This window comes from Nanorana parkeri, unplaced genomic scaffold, assembly GCF_000935625.1.
Source record: "Nanorana parkeri isolate BGI_ZX_2015 unplaced genomic scaffold, ASM93562v1 scaffold329, whole genome shotgun sequence".
Lineage (NCBI taxonomy): Eukaryota > Metazoa > Chordata > Amphibia > Anura > Dicroglossidae > Nanorana > Nanorana parkeri.
Window position 1 is genome coordinate 573636 of NW_017306597.1, and position 17514 is coordinate 591149.

Below are 17514 nucleotides of genomic sequence, written 5' to 3' on the forward strand. Positions count from 1 at the left end.
TATATATATATATAGATATATATATATATATAAAGACATGCCTATATATGTATGTCTGTATCTATAAAATTTCATATATCTTCATATATCTACATTCACGACTCTCTCTACACAGATCAATACAAATAGCTGTCTATACATATAAATACATCTATACCCATTTGAATTGGTTACTTTATCTACTGTGTATGTATACATATGTTTGTTTTTCTGTCTTTCTCTATAATAAAAAAGACTCGATATCTTTAAACAGTCACATGTGTCTACATAAAACCTCTGCTACAATGACAAGCGTTAAGATGTTTGACATTTTATGTAACCTTGTCATCTATATCACAACAAACTATTGTCCCTTTTTAATATTGTTATCTGATATTTAAGGCTCCAAAAGGTTTCATGTGGAGTGAATTCAAAAGGGTACATTGTCAAGAAGTCAGGTGCAGAAAAGGAAATATCTTCTGCAAGATCAAACCATTTTATTACATATCTTTACTTGTGAGGAGATCATGACACTTATATGTGAGACTGTTCAATGCAATACAATGCAAGTATCAGGCTGCAGTGTGTCAGTGATATGCACATAATGACACTTGACATGTTATCCTATAAACCTCTGGAATTTTTCCAGGGTGCAGATGTCTAAAAGTGTCCTCATGCTAGATGACATGTGGCCTGATTCAAGAAAGAGAAACAATTAAGTTCATTAACCAATAGCAACCAAACAGAGCTCACACTGTTAATTAACCACTAAGATGGAATCTAGGTGGTTGGTATGGGTTGCTCAAATTCGAACAATGAAAGTCTCCTCCTTTTGGCTCCATTTTGTTATACTACTTATTCCATTGAAGATGTTTATAATATCTGTCTGATAAGTGCAAAAATGCCCCCCCCCCCAAAAAACAACCAAATGGTCCTGCCAGAAATCCAGTGTTGCCCGGTGCGCTCTAGAGTGTTATTTTGATTAGTCTGATCATCCCTGTCCAGTTCACATATGTGAACAATAGAACAACCCCCACTATGGTAGGAAGAAAAGTAGGGGGTGCTCTGTAGTCCTTTCTTAGGATGTCAAATCTGTTCCTCCATAGATACAGTGAAGTGAGCATTGCCACCCTAGGACATGAAGTGTGCAGGGTCACTAATTAAAAATAAAGAAGAAACAAAACAGAGAAAAAAGAAAATGAATGCATTTACCACATCTGAGGACCGATAAGCTGTAATATATATTACATGTTTTTTCTTCTTGGGTTTAGATGCGCTTTAAGCTGAATGTTTAACACATTCCGCCATATAATTGGACATCCAATGATGAAGTCTAATACCCCTTTTTGAAGATAAGAATATGCTTTTGTGCATTCACCAAATACAGTGACAGATACAAAAAAAAATGTTCAGGGCCCAATCAATATCAGTCCACCTACAGGTCATTTACCAGCAGGTTCGGTCATGTGGAGAATAGCTAATTATCAGCTATGCATTATATTTGACAGAAGAGTACATCTTTTACAGACCTGTACATCACTGAACCAAAATGGATATGAATACGAGCTGGTTGACATATATAAGGCTTAAATGACAAAGCTTTAACACAAGGATACAAAGCTTTATTTTAGCCATTTGACTGCAATTTTGGAATCTGATTGGACTCAGCTGAAAAGAACGGTCACATTTGTGGAAATAACGATCCATAATCCGGGGTGTTAGCTTTGTGAACTGAGCTTATGATCTCAACAGTGTAGGTTATGCTTTTAAAAAAACCTTACCTCACACATTGTCCCTTATTTTATAATCGTATTTGCTCCTTACATTTGTTGGCTAAACTTTCTGCCTAAAAAATAACTCCAGCCAAAACTTTTTTTCTGGTTTTGGATAGAAGTGGGAAGGGATAGATAGATTGTGGTGTCTATCACCATTGGAGAGATGCAATTTCTAGCCATCTTTTGAAAATGCTGGTTGTTGACTTTGCACCGTGCATCAGGAATCAAGCATTGGGAGGCTTTTACAAATCCAGAATACTTATCTTACAGCTATAAGGTTCTTTAAAGTTTAACTCCAGGATTGCATTCAAATAACCACAGTCTCTGCTCCCCCCAAGCAGTCTACAACCCTAATGCTTTTACATGTAAAATATATAACCACACAAGTGTTTTTCTTACCTGTGACATTACCATGAGTGGATGAAAGTCACAGGAGGAGATGCTGTATTTTGTCCCAGACATTACATAAAGCCCTGTGTGCCACACTGTGGGTGGTGACAGGGAAGTTCTCTCCTTTCTGTCACTGGCAGGACTAGACTGTCTGATATGTATGAACTTCCCATCAAATTAGGAGGACGCTCATGGCTGGGGAAAGTCAGCGAGGGATCTGATGATGGTCACAGGAGACACAATTCCTAAAAGCACATCGGGTTAAAGGTAAGCCACAAGATGTCTATCACAGCCAAACTTTCACTATTTTGCCTGGAGTTCGGCTTTAAAGTGATATTAACGGGAAAAGGTTTTTCAGCCATATCAAATGCTGGTTAAATCACTTACAATTAGGGATGCACCGATACCGATACTAGTATCGATATCGGTGCCGATTCCAAGTATTTGGGCAAGTACTCGTACTCGCCCAAATGCTCCGATGCCTAGAACGAGTACTTTAGGTATCAGGAAGCTGGGCAGCGCGTCATTACATGCTGCCCGGTTTCGCAATTGACCAGAAGCTGGACTCGTGAGGTAACCTTACCTTGGTATGTGTAGCCTGTCATCCCCCCGGGGCCTCTCCAGCAAAATTGCAGCCTTCGTCCGGTACCCAGCCCGAGCCGTCCAATCAGGAAGCCGGGCGCCGTCTAATGACGTGACGCCCTGCTTTCTGATTGGCCGGGAAGCTGGCTTCATGCTCCCTCGTCATCGCATGACAAGAGAGCATGGAACCGGCCTCCCGGCCAATCAGAAAGCAGGGCGTCGCGTCATTACACGGCACCCGGCTCCCTGATTGGCCGGCTAGAAGGCTCCGGCTGGGTACCGGACGAAGGCCGCGTTCTCGCTGGAGAGGCCCCGAGGGATGACAGGCTGCACATACTAAGGTAAGAGGGGACTTTTTTGTTAATCGGGAAGCCGGGTGGCGACTCTTTACACGCTGCCCGGCTTATCAGGAAGCCAGATGGCGAGTCATTACACGACACCTGGCTTCCTGAATGGGACTTCTGTTACTCAGTAATTGGTATCGGCGAGTACCGAACAAAATTTATCGGTACTCGTACTCGGTACCAAAATACCGGTATCTGTGCATCCCTACTTACAATGGATGCTGCTCTTTGATGTTCAAAGGTTTTAGTTTTCTGTAGAATAAGCTAGTCCTTTGAGCACTGGCCCTTGTTTTAGGGTGGCTTCTTTCCCTTGCTGGGATCTATTGAGCCACCCTTGGGTGTGCTAGTAAGCTGAGCGTGTCTCCACAAACACACAGGCACATCAGGGCAAGCAACACATCTACTCTTTCCTCCTATTTTGATCTTGTACTGGACAGGACATTCAGGGAAGCTAAGCAAAGAGAGTTGGAGCTAACTGAATCGTGATGACCAAGTGTTTGGGCAAAATTTTTAAGAAATACTTTGCTGGGCCATATATATATTTGTGTGATCTGAATTAATTATTAAAAACTATATTTGAGAGTTTAATACTACTTTATATAACAATGACATCAACATTTAAAAGCTACATTAAGACATGCATTTTTCCTGCATTCTCTGGGTTGAAAGAATGGAAACATCTGCATGAATGCATGAAAAAAGAATGCACATTTAAGGGCAACAAAATGCACAGCATGTTCAATGCTATGGCACAAGTTGTTCAATTACTCACACTCTGGGCCCTAAGTAGGGTAATGACCTACAGAAAAAAGGCTCTCCCTTGCTTTTTGTATCCTGCACTAAAAATGGGAGAGGGAGCATTTAATTGTTAGCTATGACCAACAGACAGATATTCTTGCAAGTTCTGTTTTGAGTGGACTGCTGGCAAGGGGCCTAGAACTGTCCAGGATTTGAATGGGTGGTTGGGCAAAACTGTTTACTCTCCACAGGAAAGCATGGAGAATTCAGCAAGGGTGTAAATTTCAGTCAACAAAGTGTGATAGAAGAACCTGATGTGAGAGATGGGAGCAGTTGTATTTCACTGCCAGCATCCTGGACAGTTACACACTCCTGAGAGTGCTTCCGACTCCTTGCACAGCCCGAAACTGCAAGATTGATTATTGGATGAACTTAGCTTTTAAAAGCACATAGAAAATGACAACAAATTCTAGCCATTAGTCAAGTCTCGAATAGGTATAAGCGTTCTATTTCGAAAAGCCACATTCATCGATAATGTATGAAAGAACAAATATTTTCCTGGAAATGAGAGCAGCAGAAGAACAAGGACATAAAACACAGACATAGGAAGAAGCAGTGCAATCAGTGGGAAACGCATGCAAATAAAGTAGAGGGAGCACATGCGAAGAAAGCAAGGAGAGGGGGCTCAGTGAGGGCACGTGTTACCTTCTGTGTTGGCGTTGCCGCTGTAAACATTTCGCAGGCTACCAACACGGTTTAGTTTCCATGCTTTGCGTTTAGCTGCATCCAGAGAGCAAAAGGGAAGGAGAAACGGAGAAAAAGAAAATAAATGGGGAAAAAAAAGAAAGAAGAAAGGGAGAGAAAGACAGACGGCCTAAGGGGTAGGAAGGAGGTCCTTTACACGCAACTGCGTTACCAGTGATTTTCACATACAAGTGTTAGTGGTAAAATCTCACCATTACATCCAATTGTGTCTCACTCTGGTATTAACTGGAAGATCTCTGTGTTAGTCCTTGGAGATGCAATGTATAGCACTGGTCCCTGTGGCAAGCAGCTAGGCATGCCCACTGCTCCAGATGCAAGGCAGGAGAAGTATGCTGACAAGTCCAGGTGTGAGGCAGCCATGTGCACATCACTAGGTGGAGTGCTAAACAATTATATAGGTGGAAAGCAGGCAAGAGCAACCAATTTCCAGGCAAAATGCAAGCAAACAGTGCTGTATGTGCAGCGCAGGTAGATTTGAGGCCCAGGAGCGTATACAGGTATTAAGGCTGCAGGGCAACCATTGTGAAGAATGTTAAACAGACCGGTATACTGGTTGTGGTAACTTACACATGTACTGCAAGGTGTATTACAATTTACACCAGTGTAAAGCTGTGCAATCTTAAAGCATATCTAAAAAAACTAATGAACATATGGCAGCTCACCAGTCCTCAGATGTGGCGGTTGCATTTGTTTTCTTTTTGCAAGCTTTTACTCTTTATCCCGTCATGTCTACACTCATTTTGCCACTGTATGTATGGAAGGAGCCATGGTTGTTACACAGGCTGGAAACAAACATGTGTGGCTTTGTTGATCTGCTTTAACATGGTGTATTGATGGAACAGGTTCTTTGTGATTTCATAGAATCTCATAGGAAATTACAAGGACACTGCATTTCTGGTAACAGGTAAATGTATTTGCTGAAACTTGCCTGAAAAGTAAAAACGACTACATCTACCACATATAAGGACTGGTAAGCAGCAATAGAATATTTTTGTTTTTAGGTTTAGATACGCTCTAACTCTTTGGTAGTTTGGCGGCAGTCACGGCTCGAGGCAAACCTCTGCTTACTACTAAGGTGAATGGAGGCTCCTGCTTTACACAGAGCGAGGAAGGGCAAGCTCGCACATCAGCAAACATAAATCGGCGGCAGCTGTATATTGTGTTTGCCACTGTCCACATATACCATAAAGGTCATCAGAGGTGTGCCAACCATGACAGCTGTCCATTCCACCTGGACATTTTCAAGAGTGTAGATTATAGAGCATCTTGTCTGTGTAAATGAGACCAAACACACAGAAAATTCACACAACTACACTAAGATCACGCACACTGTACACCAATATAACCCGGTGTATGGCTATGCTACAACTGCAGAATTGTGTACACTAGAGGACAAAAAGCTAACATATATAAATACGCTCTATATAACCAAGCTACATGAAGTCTACTCTTGATCATTTGTAGATCCCTAAGATATGCAAACAATGTTTACAATAATGACAGATAAGCTGCTTTATGTACAATACAGTCTGTAGATATTGATGACACACATTCCTTGTCCCACCTTGAATCATAAATGAACACATCTTGTATATAATCATCACATCAATTCTATACTTATAATAGAGAAACAATGCTCTTTATGTGATGCAGATGACTTGAAGAGTGGACAATATAAAGAAATGCAGGATTGTGGAAATACAAATATCCTAAATACATATTACATTAACGTTGCTTTTTTTTTAGAGTGGGAGGAAGCATACTGTCAAATCAGGGAACAAGAATAAAGGGAAAGTAACACAAGAGAACCTGATATGAGATGAGTACAAAAGGAATATAAAGAAAAGGAACTCAAAGAACTGAAATAAAAACAAGCAGAATCACCAAATGGCAAAACAAGTTCAATCATAAATGGTAGAGTAAAGGGAATAAGTTTATATAGCTAGAAACAATCAAATTCCATTCTAAATGTTAACCTGTAGTAGAGGAACAACTGGAGTCAGGCAAAAAAAGAATATCCAGCACAGTAGCTTTGGCATTTAAAAAATAAAGCTTTGGCTGCCCGAGCTTTAGCCGATTCCTGCTGAATTGGCCAAAATATATGAGCCCCGCAAGCACCACCCAGCTCGAAGAAAATCAAATTGAATATTTACTGATCTGGGTGGAAGTATTGTCCAAACAGAATGCTGTCACCATACAGGTAGCCGTGGGTACTGTGGCTGCTAGATACAGTAGTTGGCAGTTGAGATTCCTGCATCTACGCTGTTAACATGGTTGGAGGAATGCATTGATTTTTTAAGCACTGGCTGGGGGCTGAAAAAAAGAAATCTAAAAATTCATCTATTCATGCTAAACAGTGTGGACGATTGAAGCTCCCCTGCCAAGTTATTGTACTCTGAAAGCCACTTCATGCCGCTATCAGAATACCTAAACAGAGTTTACAGCTGATTGACCAACAATTTTTGGCCTAGCTCCTTCAACAAGAGTAGACTAAGTAAACGACTTTTGTCGAGTTGACAGGGCCACCCACTTAAAATGTCAACCAAAATTCTAACAGTGTATGACCAGGCTAGGAGGGGCAAGCATGCAAACAAAAGGTAACATTTACATTAACAATATGGTTGCAGGTAAGGTTAGTATTAGGATTACAAGGATGTTTTAAAGTATGTAAATCCTAACAATGAACTTCCCTTATTTGTTTTGTTTGTCTTTTAAATATACCATATACTAGGGCTGCAACAACTAATCGACATAATCGATTATAATCGATTATTGAAAAAGTTGTCAACTTTTTCAATAATCGATTAATCGGCTTCCGATCAAACTTTGTTACTGTAAGGCCCACTAGGTGAAATCAAAGGAAAGAAGCCTGAGAAAAAAAACAAATGCAGCCACCACATCTAAGAAATGGTAAGCTACACTGTATTTAATTTTTGTTCTTAGGTTTAGATACACTTTAATATGAGGTTAGAGCAGGGCTCAAAATTTCAGTCATGGCACGCGGTCACGGATCGCGTACCTGACTATGAGAGCAGCCGCTCCTTGCTGTCCTGTCCTGGCTCCGTTACTTTCGATCGATCACCGGAGCTAGCATTGTTCTCAGCAACGAAAAAAACTAACAGCGATGACAGAGAAAGGAACACAATGAGAACATGGGAGTGAAAGAAGCTAAAGCTACTTCAGGAAAAGATGGAGAAGCATTAGTGTCAAGTAATGGAGATTGGGGTGACAGATAAAAGGGAAGAAATTGGTTTGTGAACATTGGAATGAATTTGCAGCATTCCCCTCCATCCTCATGCCTTGCTGTACACAAAATTCACTGACTGACCTTTATACTCTTCCTTCAGTGTCAAAATTGTTCATCGATGATGACAAACTTCAAAAACAGAATGAAAAAAAAGGAAACACAGAGATAACGCTAGACAGGAGTGGAGTGCAGAAGTGAATCTGGGACATGGTGGGACACCTGGCTAAAGTGAGAAGTAAACTGAAGGTAAGTCTAATGGAAGAAAACATAAACGGAGGTAAAGGGCTCACACGTGTGAGCACCAGCTTTATGGTCCACACAGTACTAGAGTAATAAACTGTGACGGAGTCCTAAGAATGGGAAGTAACACTACAAGGTAATGGAATATGGGATTAAGATTGGAAGTAACACTACAAGGGGGAAACAGAGAGAGGCAATGGAATAAGGGATGAAGATGGGAAGTAACACTACAAGGGGGAAATAGAGAGAGGTAATGGGATATGGGATTAAGATGGGAAGTAACACTACAAGGGGAAAACAGAGAGGGGTAATGGAATATATGATTAAGATGTGAAGTAACACTACAAGGGGAAAACAGAGAGGGGTAATGGAATATGTGATTAAGATGCAAAGTAACACTACAAAGGGGAAACAGAGAGGGGTAATGGAATATGTGATTAAAATTGGAAGTAACACTACAAAGGGGAAACAGAGAGGGGTAATGGAATATGGGATTAAGGGAGCAAAACAGGGAAGATGTGTATGTGAGAAGGAAAAAGTCTGGAACTGAAAAGTGGTAAATAGGATTTTGATGAGGCAGTGGCAGGTGCAAAGCTGAACTTCACGCAGATGTAAACAAAATCCATGTATCAAACCTTTATATTTTACATATTATTGTCTTAATATCAGGCCCTTTCATTCCCTGCACAACAGACACTACTGTTGACTTGACAATAAAGGGAAAGCATTTGGAACTAATAATGTTTTGCACAGTGCTGTAAATCACAGTATGAATATGAGGGGCAAAGGGATGGCTTCATCAATGTGCTCCTGCTCCTTCACTGTCCAATCCAGGGCTGGGGTGGGCCCTTGACGAGGCTGTATTGCTCAATTGCAAGGCAGCCTGCAGAGAGGTTCAAGAACTTGTTTTCTGGCAAGAGTGCCTAGATCACAAGAGTGACAGAAAATAATTAAACATTTTTGTTTTCATATATGCATTTTCACTGTGTTGTTGTAGCTGTTTTGGTCATCAGAATGTGTATCACGCCATCTTTTTTTTCATGTGATGAAGTGCAGTACTTCTCACATTGCATAAATCTTAAATGATGCCAGACAACATGACATGAACATAGACACATGGAACCTAACACAATCAACACACTTGGTAATTCTTGCCTGTGGTAAAGCGTACCTTAAAAATACTCACACTGTCCTTTTTTTATCAGAATAGACACAAAAACGTTCTGAGTATAATATAGATGCATCTTGATTGATCTTTAAAAACTAAAAGCACACAATGTCTTGTGCATAATACACACAGACTGCTCTAGGTATAATTCAGATAGGCATGCTGGTTGGTGTACAATAGATGTAAGACCCCTTTGTGTATGATACAGATACACCAGGGGAGTGCAACTGCTTGAAAAAGAATTGAAAAACTGTCCGTTTCAAGATTATTTCTGTTTTACACAGATGCAGTCACTGGTTCAATCATTTTGTTTATGTCATTTGTATTAAAAATGAGCCCAATTTGGCCCTTTAAAAATTAAGTTGACATTCTTGATTTACAGCCCCAGTATTCTGTATAATGTAAATACTGTTTTGGTGGAGTTCACTTTGGTCCTTCGATGCGCACAGAGAAATCAATGACTATCACACTACTATTGCTGTGATCTCTCGGCTCATCTGTAATTAAGGGGGAAAATGTACGTTCTCATACAGGTGCACAGATTGACCACACAGGATGTCCAGGTGCGGAAAGCTAAAGACATAAGACCCTGCACATCCTATGGTCACGAAGAGAGGTCTAACAAGGATCACATTTCAAAAGGGTTAATTAGAGCTTGCCAAGTTTAATAAGCAACTGTGATCAACCATGCACCAAAGCTTCTACAGATATTGTGTCCCAAACAGGAAGGGTGCCAGGAAGAATAAACAGCAATATTTAGTAGGAATATATAGGAATTCTATAGCTGTGTATTACATAAAGGGCATCTGCCTGAAAGAAATTATACTAGGACGTGTATATATAAGATAAAAAGGAGGAAAGAAAATGTTACCCTTCAGAGAGTATGCTTGCCCTCCTTACCATCTTGTCTTAAATTGTATTGTGACTGTAATGTCTTCCTTATATTGTAAAGCGCTGTGCAAACTATTGGCGCTATATAAATCCTGTATAATAATAATAATAATAATAATATGTTTTTTGCCTTCCTCTGGAGTAACTGTGGGCATAGGGATCGGTTTATGGAGGATTTCCATTTTATTTTTTTCTTCTGTTGGATTTTTTTTCTTCTGTTCTGTTTGTGTCTTTTTTCAACCCTAACTATGTCATGTAGTTATTAAGAGTGACACAGTTTTGTATTGAACTGTAATGGTTGAAGACAAATACATAAAGAACAAACATAATTTGTTATCTTTTAAGGGTTGCTGCCACTAGAATACTGAAATATAAGTCTGTGTGTTAAAAAGTACAGTTTGTTAAGTCTATTTAAGGTTAACATTGCTATAAAGCTAGGTCAACAGGCCGCATACACACTGGTGCCAAGTCCATGTTTCTAAAACCGACCCAAATGTCTCTCAAAATCTGGGACCCAACCGCACACTACAGACATGTGGTGGGCAAGCTCTTTGCGCAAAAATATAGACATACTGAAGTGTCATAGCCCTCGTTTTGCACGAGACATGAAGAATGGACAAGCAGCACAAGCCTGCCAACACGAGTGGTGAAGCTGACGATAGTGGAGCAAGATTAAGTATGAGTGCCAGGTGTATTACCAAATGCTGTAATCCTGTGTATTAGCCTGAATGTTGCCCATGGGTGTTAGAAAACTACTAAAGAGTAATTATACATAATACAACCACCAAGCTAGATGTGGTGAGGTATGTATTGCCTGCCTATACACTGAGCAGATACCCCAGGTGTCTGAAGAAGTCACCACATATACAAAGCAATCCTCGCTGGGTCTAGTGATGGTTATCTACTGGCCATAGGTAGCTTTGTCCTATTTGTCCTAAGTAAAAGAACATTCACAATTATATATTTGCTCTAGACAGGAGAGGCAACAAATCTTGCTGTATGAAATGTCATCATGAAATCCCCGGTGCCTTCATTTTAGATTAAAATCGCAACATTTTAAAATCCAAATGCACATGACTATAAACCGTTAATGAAATGGATAGGAAACACATATGGGAGTCATACAATTACATTTAGATGTACTGTATAAATACATTATTTTGGTTTTATATAGGGATGCTCCGATACCACTTTTTTAAAACCGAGTACGAGTACCGATACTTTTTCAAGTACTCGCCGATACCAATTACCGATGCTTTTTCTTAAAGGGACAGGTCACATTTTTGTCTAAAGCAATACAAAATCATGATTTTAGGTCAGTTTCTTAATATTATGAAGAACATGAAATTAATATTTATCATGCCATTGCTAACTAAGGCTTGTATCCCCGTAGTGGGGAAAAAAGATGAGCACCAGTGACAGGGGAGTGACTGGATTCCCCCCTCCGATCCGCCAGCGCTGACTGGCAGAACGGACAGGGGAGGGGGCGGGTACAGCTGGCTCTGCCTCTAGATAGGCAGTGCCAGTTGTCAGCCACGCAGGGGGGCGGATCTCGGCACAATTGTCGGGATCCGCTTCAGCTGCGGCGGCTCAGTATACCGCGAGCTGCAGCTCGCGGTATACTGAGCCTAGGGTGACGGGAGGATGCTAGCTTGTGACCTCCCGTTACCCTAAGGAGAACTATGGGGAAAAGACTTAACCCCATAGTTCTCCTTTAATGTCTTTTTAAAAAATATTATATGCAGTTAAACAGAATTTTTGTGCCTAGCCCCCATGCGGTGCTGCAGTACTATTTTGTTTCTGCCTGGAGATCCGAACCATTTAAATTACCCTTTATCTCATAATTACTAGTATCTAATAAACTCTTTTTGTAATTGGAATACTTGTCCGGATCCTCTGTTAACGCTTTTTAAACCAGACTCTTGTTAGCTGGTTTATCTTTTTGGTATATATGGTAATGCAGTACTAGCCTGCTGTGTCGTCTTCTCCGTCTGCTTCAGATTGGAGGAGGAGTCCATGGCCATCATGTTTAGTTGAAGACGCTATGGAGGTCCTGTGTGCAGCGGTTTCGGGTCCTTGAAGATGGCGGACGCGGCACAGGTACTCCTTTTTTGTATCGGAGTATTTGCACGAGTACAACTACTCATGTAAATACTCGGTATCGCCGCCGATACCGATGCTTGTATCGGTATCGGAGCATCCCCAGTTTTATATAACTTTATCCAAAGTATGGAAGAAGACTGATACATTATGCAGTGTTGTACTCTGATCAATAATGTGGTCATCATAATGTGTGTGTTGGCACATCTAGATGATGCAGAAGGTCAATCAGAATATGGGTTCACGTAAATAGCATTGGCAGAATGTGTCCTACAAACTTTCTTTTTGGCACCTCCAATGTATACAATAAGCGTGTTGGCCATAGGGATCAATGAATACGTCAAAAAGCTTCAGAGAGCTCCAAGGTTGCTTGGTTCAAATAAAGCCTGGAGCAGGGGAGGCACAGAAACCCTTTGAGTGCCCATGGACTAATTTAAAAGTCCAGAAATATAATAAAGCGATAACACCACATCAAGTCACAAGTCGGGCAGATTGCCGTCATCAGGCATGTAATCATCACGTCTGACAAAGCGGTCCTGTGTGACTCTGAAATGTTAAACTTACACTTCCATGGTGTGCTGACCTCATGTGCTTTCTTGTACTTTGATCACTGTTTTGCCAGATTGTCGTTGCAGCCCCCCATACCCCCAGTTTTACCCAGGAAGGAGTGCAATGGGAATGCATCCATAATACAGCCATCTATAGAGGCTCCATCAGCATTTACATTTGTTATCCTATAATGGTTATCTGCATTTTTTTTAAATTGACAACAGGAGGTGTCTTTTACGAAAACTGTTGCAATCGTGGGGTTGTTGGCTACACTGGTAAAAGGGAACAAGCAATCTGGCTGAAACACACTGCAATAAAAAGCAATCCCTTTTCAGATATTTTGCCATTGTACGCTAGTACCACTGATGTACTTTTTTCTCCATTCCTTTACATTTTTGTTGTACTAAACAATACAGTCCAGCCAAGAATTGTGGTGTGAATGAGCCCTTAAAGATTAAAGCTATTTGCTGTGGATTCCAATTCTGCTCCAGATTTATAAATGACTGTCATATATCACTACTACAAGTGAGGACATGATGAAACTCTTGCTAGAACATAAAGATACCATCACAACATACACAGAAATAGGCAGACTTAATGGAACGATTGAAGTGATTGATCAATAACCAATATCTATTGGCAATGCGACTGAAAAAAAGTGAGACTCTGCAACACATGCTTTTATAATGTATGAGGACACATGGCATTGGTAAAGTGACTAAGCTACCTTTAAAATACCTCTCTCCTTCCCCGAGGGATAGGTGACATTAATGGGTCTCAGGCATTAAGATGGGAAGGACAGGTGGGATGGTCTCACCTTCAGCTGTGCTGGAGAGTCCATCAGCCTTAAAGTTGCTAGTACTTTTCTTCCGGCGGTGTTTCTTGCGGTTGGCATGCGGAGACGGAGGTGGATCCAGTTTGGGGCTTGTAGTACTAGAGATGCTGGGGCTGGAACACACAGAGTCACCCAGCCCAGTATCTGGAATTCAAACACAGGAAGAGCATAATCAAAATAGTGCTACCGCAGGACAAAATAAAACCCATGAGCAATGCATGTGAGAAGGTTATTCTACCATGCCTTACAGAGTATATAAACCCCAACAATGAGCTTATGAAGATGTCAGCCGTAACGAGCGGGAGCCGAAAGGAGGTGGGAGCCAGGTGACCGCCAACCCGGCAAAATCCACGCCCAGACTGGACTCTGGGGGAGCGCAGATACGGCCTGGGGAGGGGGACGAGCGGTCTGGCCCTACTGTGCATGTGTGTGAGGAGATGAATAGCACCATTGAGGATTGTCCCACTGCTGATCGCCCCCTGCTGGACACTACCCTAGGGGACGTGCTTGTGTCTCTTGGGTGCTCCCTGCATAGAGATGTGCTTTTTGCTGCTGAGAAGGGATGTTGACGCCCTGGGAGACGGAGTCGTCCACGTTGAGGACAAGATGTGGGATTATGCGGAGGCCCATAACGATCTTCTCGTCTACCAACTGGCACAGTCAGGTTCTCCGTTGGGGATTAATGGCGGTTAAGATTGTACAGCGCTCCTGCACTTGTATCACGCTGCCGTTCAGAGGCGACACCCGGAGCTTTAGGAGAAGCTGCAGGCTCTCTACATCCGCGTCGTGTCACCGTACTGCTCTACAAAGATGGCGCCGGTGTAGTCGGCTGCCGTCACGACTGCTCTGCAGTCGTGTAAGCATTTCACTGCATATCATACTTGTACGATTGTGTATGTGACAAATAAAATCTATCTATCTATCTATCTTATCCTATATACAGTATACATAACATGCCTCTAAGATATTTATCGTTTCCTTCAAAATATACATTGACGCATAGATCTAAACGTTCTCTTTCAAATGCAGGTGTACATTGTAGCCAAATACTTAACTTGCATAACATTGCATCATTCCCATTAGTGCTCACAATACTGATAAAAAAGACTATGGGATCAGCCTGTTTCTTTTACAAGGATAGACACAAAACAGACAGTAGAAGAATGAAACAGCGTGTTCATAAAACAATGAGAGGCAAAACAGAGGGATAGGAAGGAGCCGACAATATAAAAGATACAGGGAGGAGGGGATAGAAAGCAGAGATGTGGTCTTTACTCAGTGCTGCTTCACTTCAGTTTTTTTTTAATGGATATCACTTCACACCCTTAGCACTGTTTTATTGCCACTGTAAGAATGTGTCCCACCCTCTACCAAAATATACCCTTCTCCTGTGGGCAGCAGCTTCAGACAGCTCCGTGTTTGTGATGAGCAAGAATAAAATAAAATCCTCATAAATATCTGCAGGGAAATGAACCCTCACTGCCGTCACTGGCCTGCTCTCAAGGACACACATAACTTATTGTACAATCATTTAGTTTCAGGGAAAGTTGGAGAAGTGGCAACTTATCTCCGATGACAGAATACCACATGTCCTGGCAGGCCACATATACCATATGCTGTATTCCATTTTGGGCTGGCATATAACCCAATTATGTAGTGACTCGCAATTTAAATCTGCAGAACTCTGCTCTTAACCACTTTAAGGCATGCAAGAATATAAACACAGCACAAAATGTAGTTACAATGAACTGCAGTCATTCCTAAAAAGCCCTTTAAGAAACCTGCTCAATGTAGCTGTGCTGGATACTAGAAATCTGAGCTGATAGCAATGGGGACATTTCTCCTCATTTTATGACTATTAAAAACATTACTTCTGTGTCTCTTTTGCAAAGATTCTCCCAATTTTTCCGCATGAATTTCCCATCACTTTATGTCTCTGTGCTAAGTTGACACCAAGACCGGAAAAACTCTTCCAAGGTTGGGCACAGACACCCAAATGGATTTCATGATGAACAGGCAGACATCTGCTTATAGTTTGCAATACTAAAACCTGCTGGGGTTAATTGTGTATTTCAATGGATTGATGTGGTGTAGGCATACTTAACATCCTCTCTTCAACTTCTTATTAAGAAGGTGAAAGTTTGGAAGTTACATTGAAATTCTCCAACAAGTTAGATCATACGTGTTTCTGACATTGTAAGTGCTCATTACGGTCTCTTAGGGGTACCTCCAAACAGTTAAAGTGGCAGATTAGGTCAAGTCACTGAAGCCCTAATTCAGCTCTGGAAAACACAGGTGAATATAGGTATTTACCAGAAACCTGCAGAATGTACTCTGTAGGTGGTGACCTCTGTAACTATCACAGAATTATGAAATATTAGTAAATTGATTAAACTATTTAAAAACTATATCTTATTAAATAATGTAATGAGTCACACATGTACCCAAGCTCTAAGAGGTCCTTTATCTAAAGCTAGACAGAGGTATGAGATAAATGTGATATGATCTTTACATACTTAGCCAGATAGTATTGCATGTCTACAATAGGTTGATTATGAACATGAGATAATTCTCATCCAATTAGGACAATTGTCCTAATAAGGTCTATGTCATGTCTATATTAGCAGCAGATTAATGTTGGTCATCTGTTGAGATGGGACAGATGGGAGGATTGATCAGGCAGGTATGAAAAACTTACATTGTTCTCCCTCTTCTCATACCAGAGACATCATGGTGCCAGGAGGTATCTATCTGTACTCACCTCACCTCTATATGTACAGTATATACGTTTTTATGATCGACAGATATCAGACAAACCACACGATAGTCAGATAGGACATGAACATTGCACCACCCTTGCATGTTCTACACCCCCCCTCCCCTTCAGATGGTGCTGGGAGGTGTCTATGTTCCCTCTTCCTACCTCCACATTCAGAAGCACATTAGGCTGTAGGTACATGGTCATGATGAAAGACACCCAATAGGATTGTGTTTCCACATGAGACCACCCTTGTATGTCTATTGTTATGTTGCGTATATATTAATGTACATCACATGGCACAATATTCACCATTCTAACTCACGGCAGCACAGCTAAGCAGAAATGTCTTCCACAACTAATACATTAAAGCTTCATAAAAAGCTTAGCCAAAACAAAAAGAACCCACAAAACTGCCATTAACACAGAAAATATATTTCACAAAAGTAAAAGTAATTTAAAATAGATGTATCAGGATTACACGTTCAGCATCTCCACCCTGTTCTGTGGGACAAGCCTATTTTTTGAGCTAGGAAAGACTTGAATAAATCCCACAATAATGAATAAGCACTCATTTTTGTGCTTCCTAAAATTCTATCTGACCAAACAAAGGCTTTACCTCTAACTTATTTTAAATTGGATCACCTATATAAAGATATTTCTTCTAATATTAGCACCCATTATGTCACAACCCGCTGTGCCGGCATCATCTACTCAATACGTTATTTTATGGCTATAGAAAACAGTATTTTTTTGGCTGCATGATCTTTCCATACCAACGAAAAAACAAAAAAGGTTACCACACATTTGTTTAATATAAGTTTTACATTTACACTTGCAATTGCACAGTGAAGTTACACTTACTTAACAACCCAACAATTTAACCTAATCCGACAGCCCTGAAGTAAACCTGTCAACCTGAAAACTCACTTGCAGTATATGCAATGCTCAGCACATGAACGGCCTATTGCCATGCCTGGCACTACCACGCAAAGGCACGTAATAAATTCTATGCAAGCTCGGGCATGGACCGACATGGAGCATATGCTACTTAGGGCCTGTTCAACTTCCAGCAGTTGAACAGGACTGATAGGAAGGGGGGAGATGAGCATCATCAGGAGGAAAATGTGTGTGTGTGTGTGGGGGGCGGGGG

The 17514-nt window shown here is 41.0% G+C and overlaps 1 protein-coding gene across 9 annotated transcripts in view; it reads right to left on the reverse strand.

Moving 5' to 3' along the window:
- AGAP1 (ArfGAP with GTPase domain, ankyrin repeat and PH domain 1) overlaps positions 1 to 17514 on the reverse strand; it is a 382012-nt gene that overhangs the window by 39805 nt on the left and 324693 nt on the right. For 6 of the 9 annotated variants that reach the window (XM_018558278.1, XM_018558279.1, XM_018558276.1 and 3 more), the window contains 2 exons: positions 13586 to 13747; positions 4514 to 4588 (listed from right to left, as the gene is read on the reverse strand). In XM_018558278.1, coding sequence (XP_018413780.1) covers positions 4514 to 4588; positions 13586 to 13747 — 237 coding nt within the window. The remainder of the gene's footprint in view (positions 1 to 4513; positions 4589 to 13585; positions 13748 to 17514) is intronic. The other 3 variants (XM_018558280.1, XM_018558275.1, XM_018558274.1) reach the window with 1 other exon arrangement.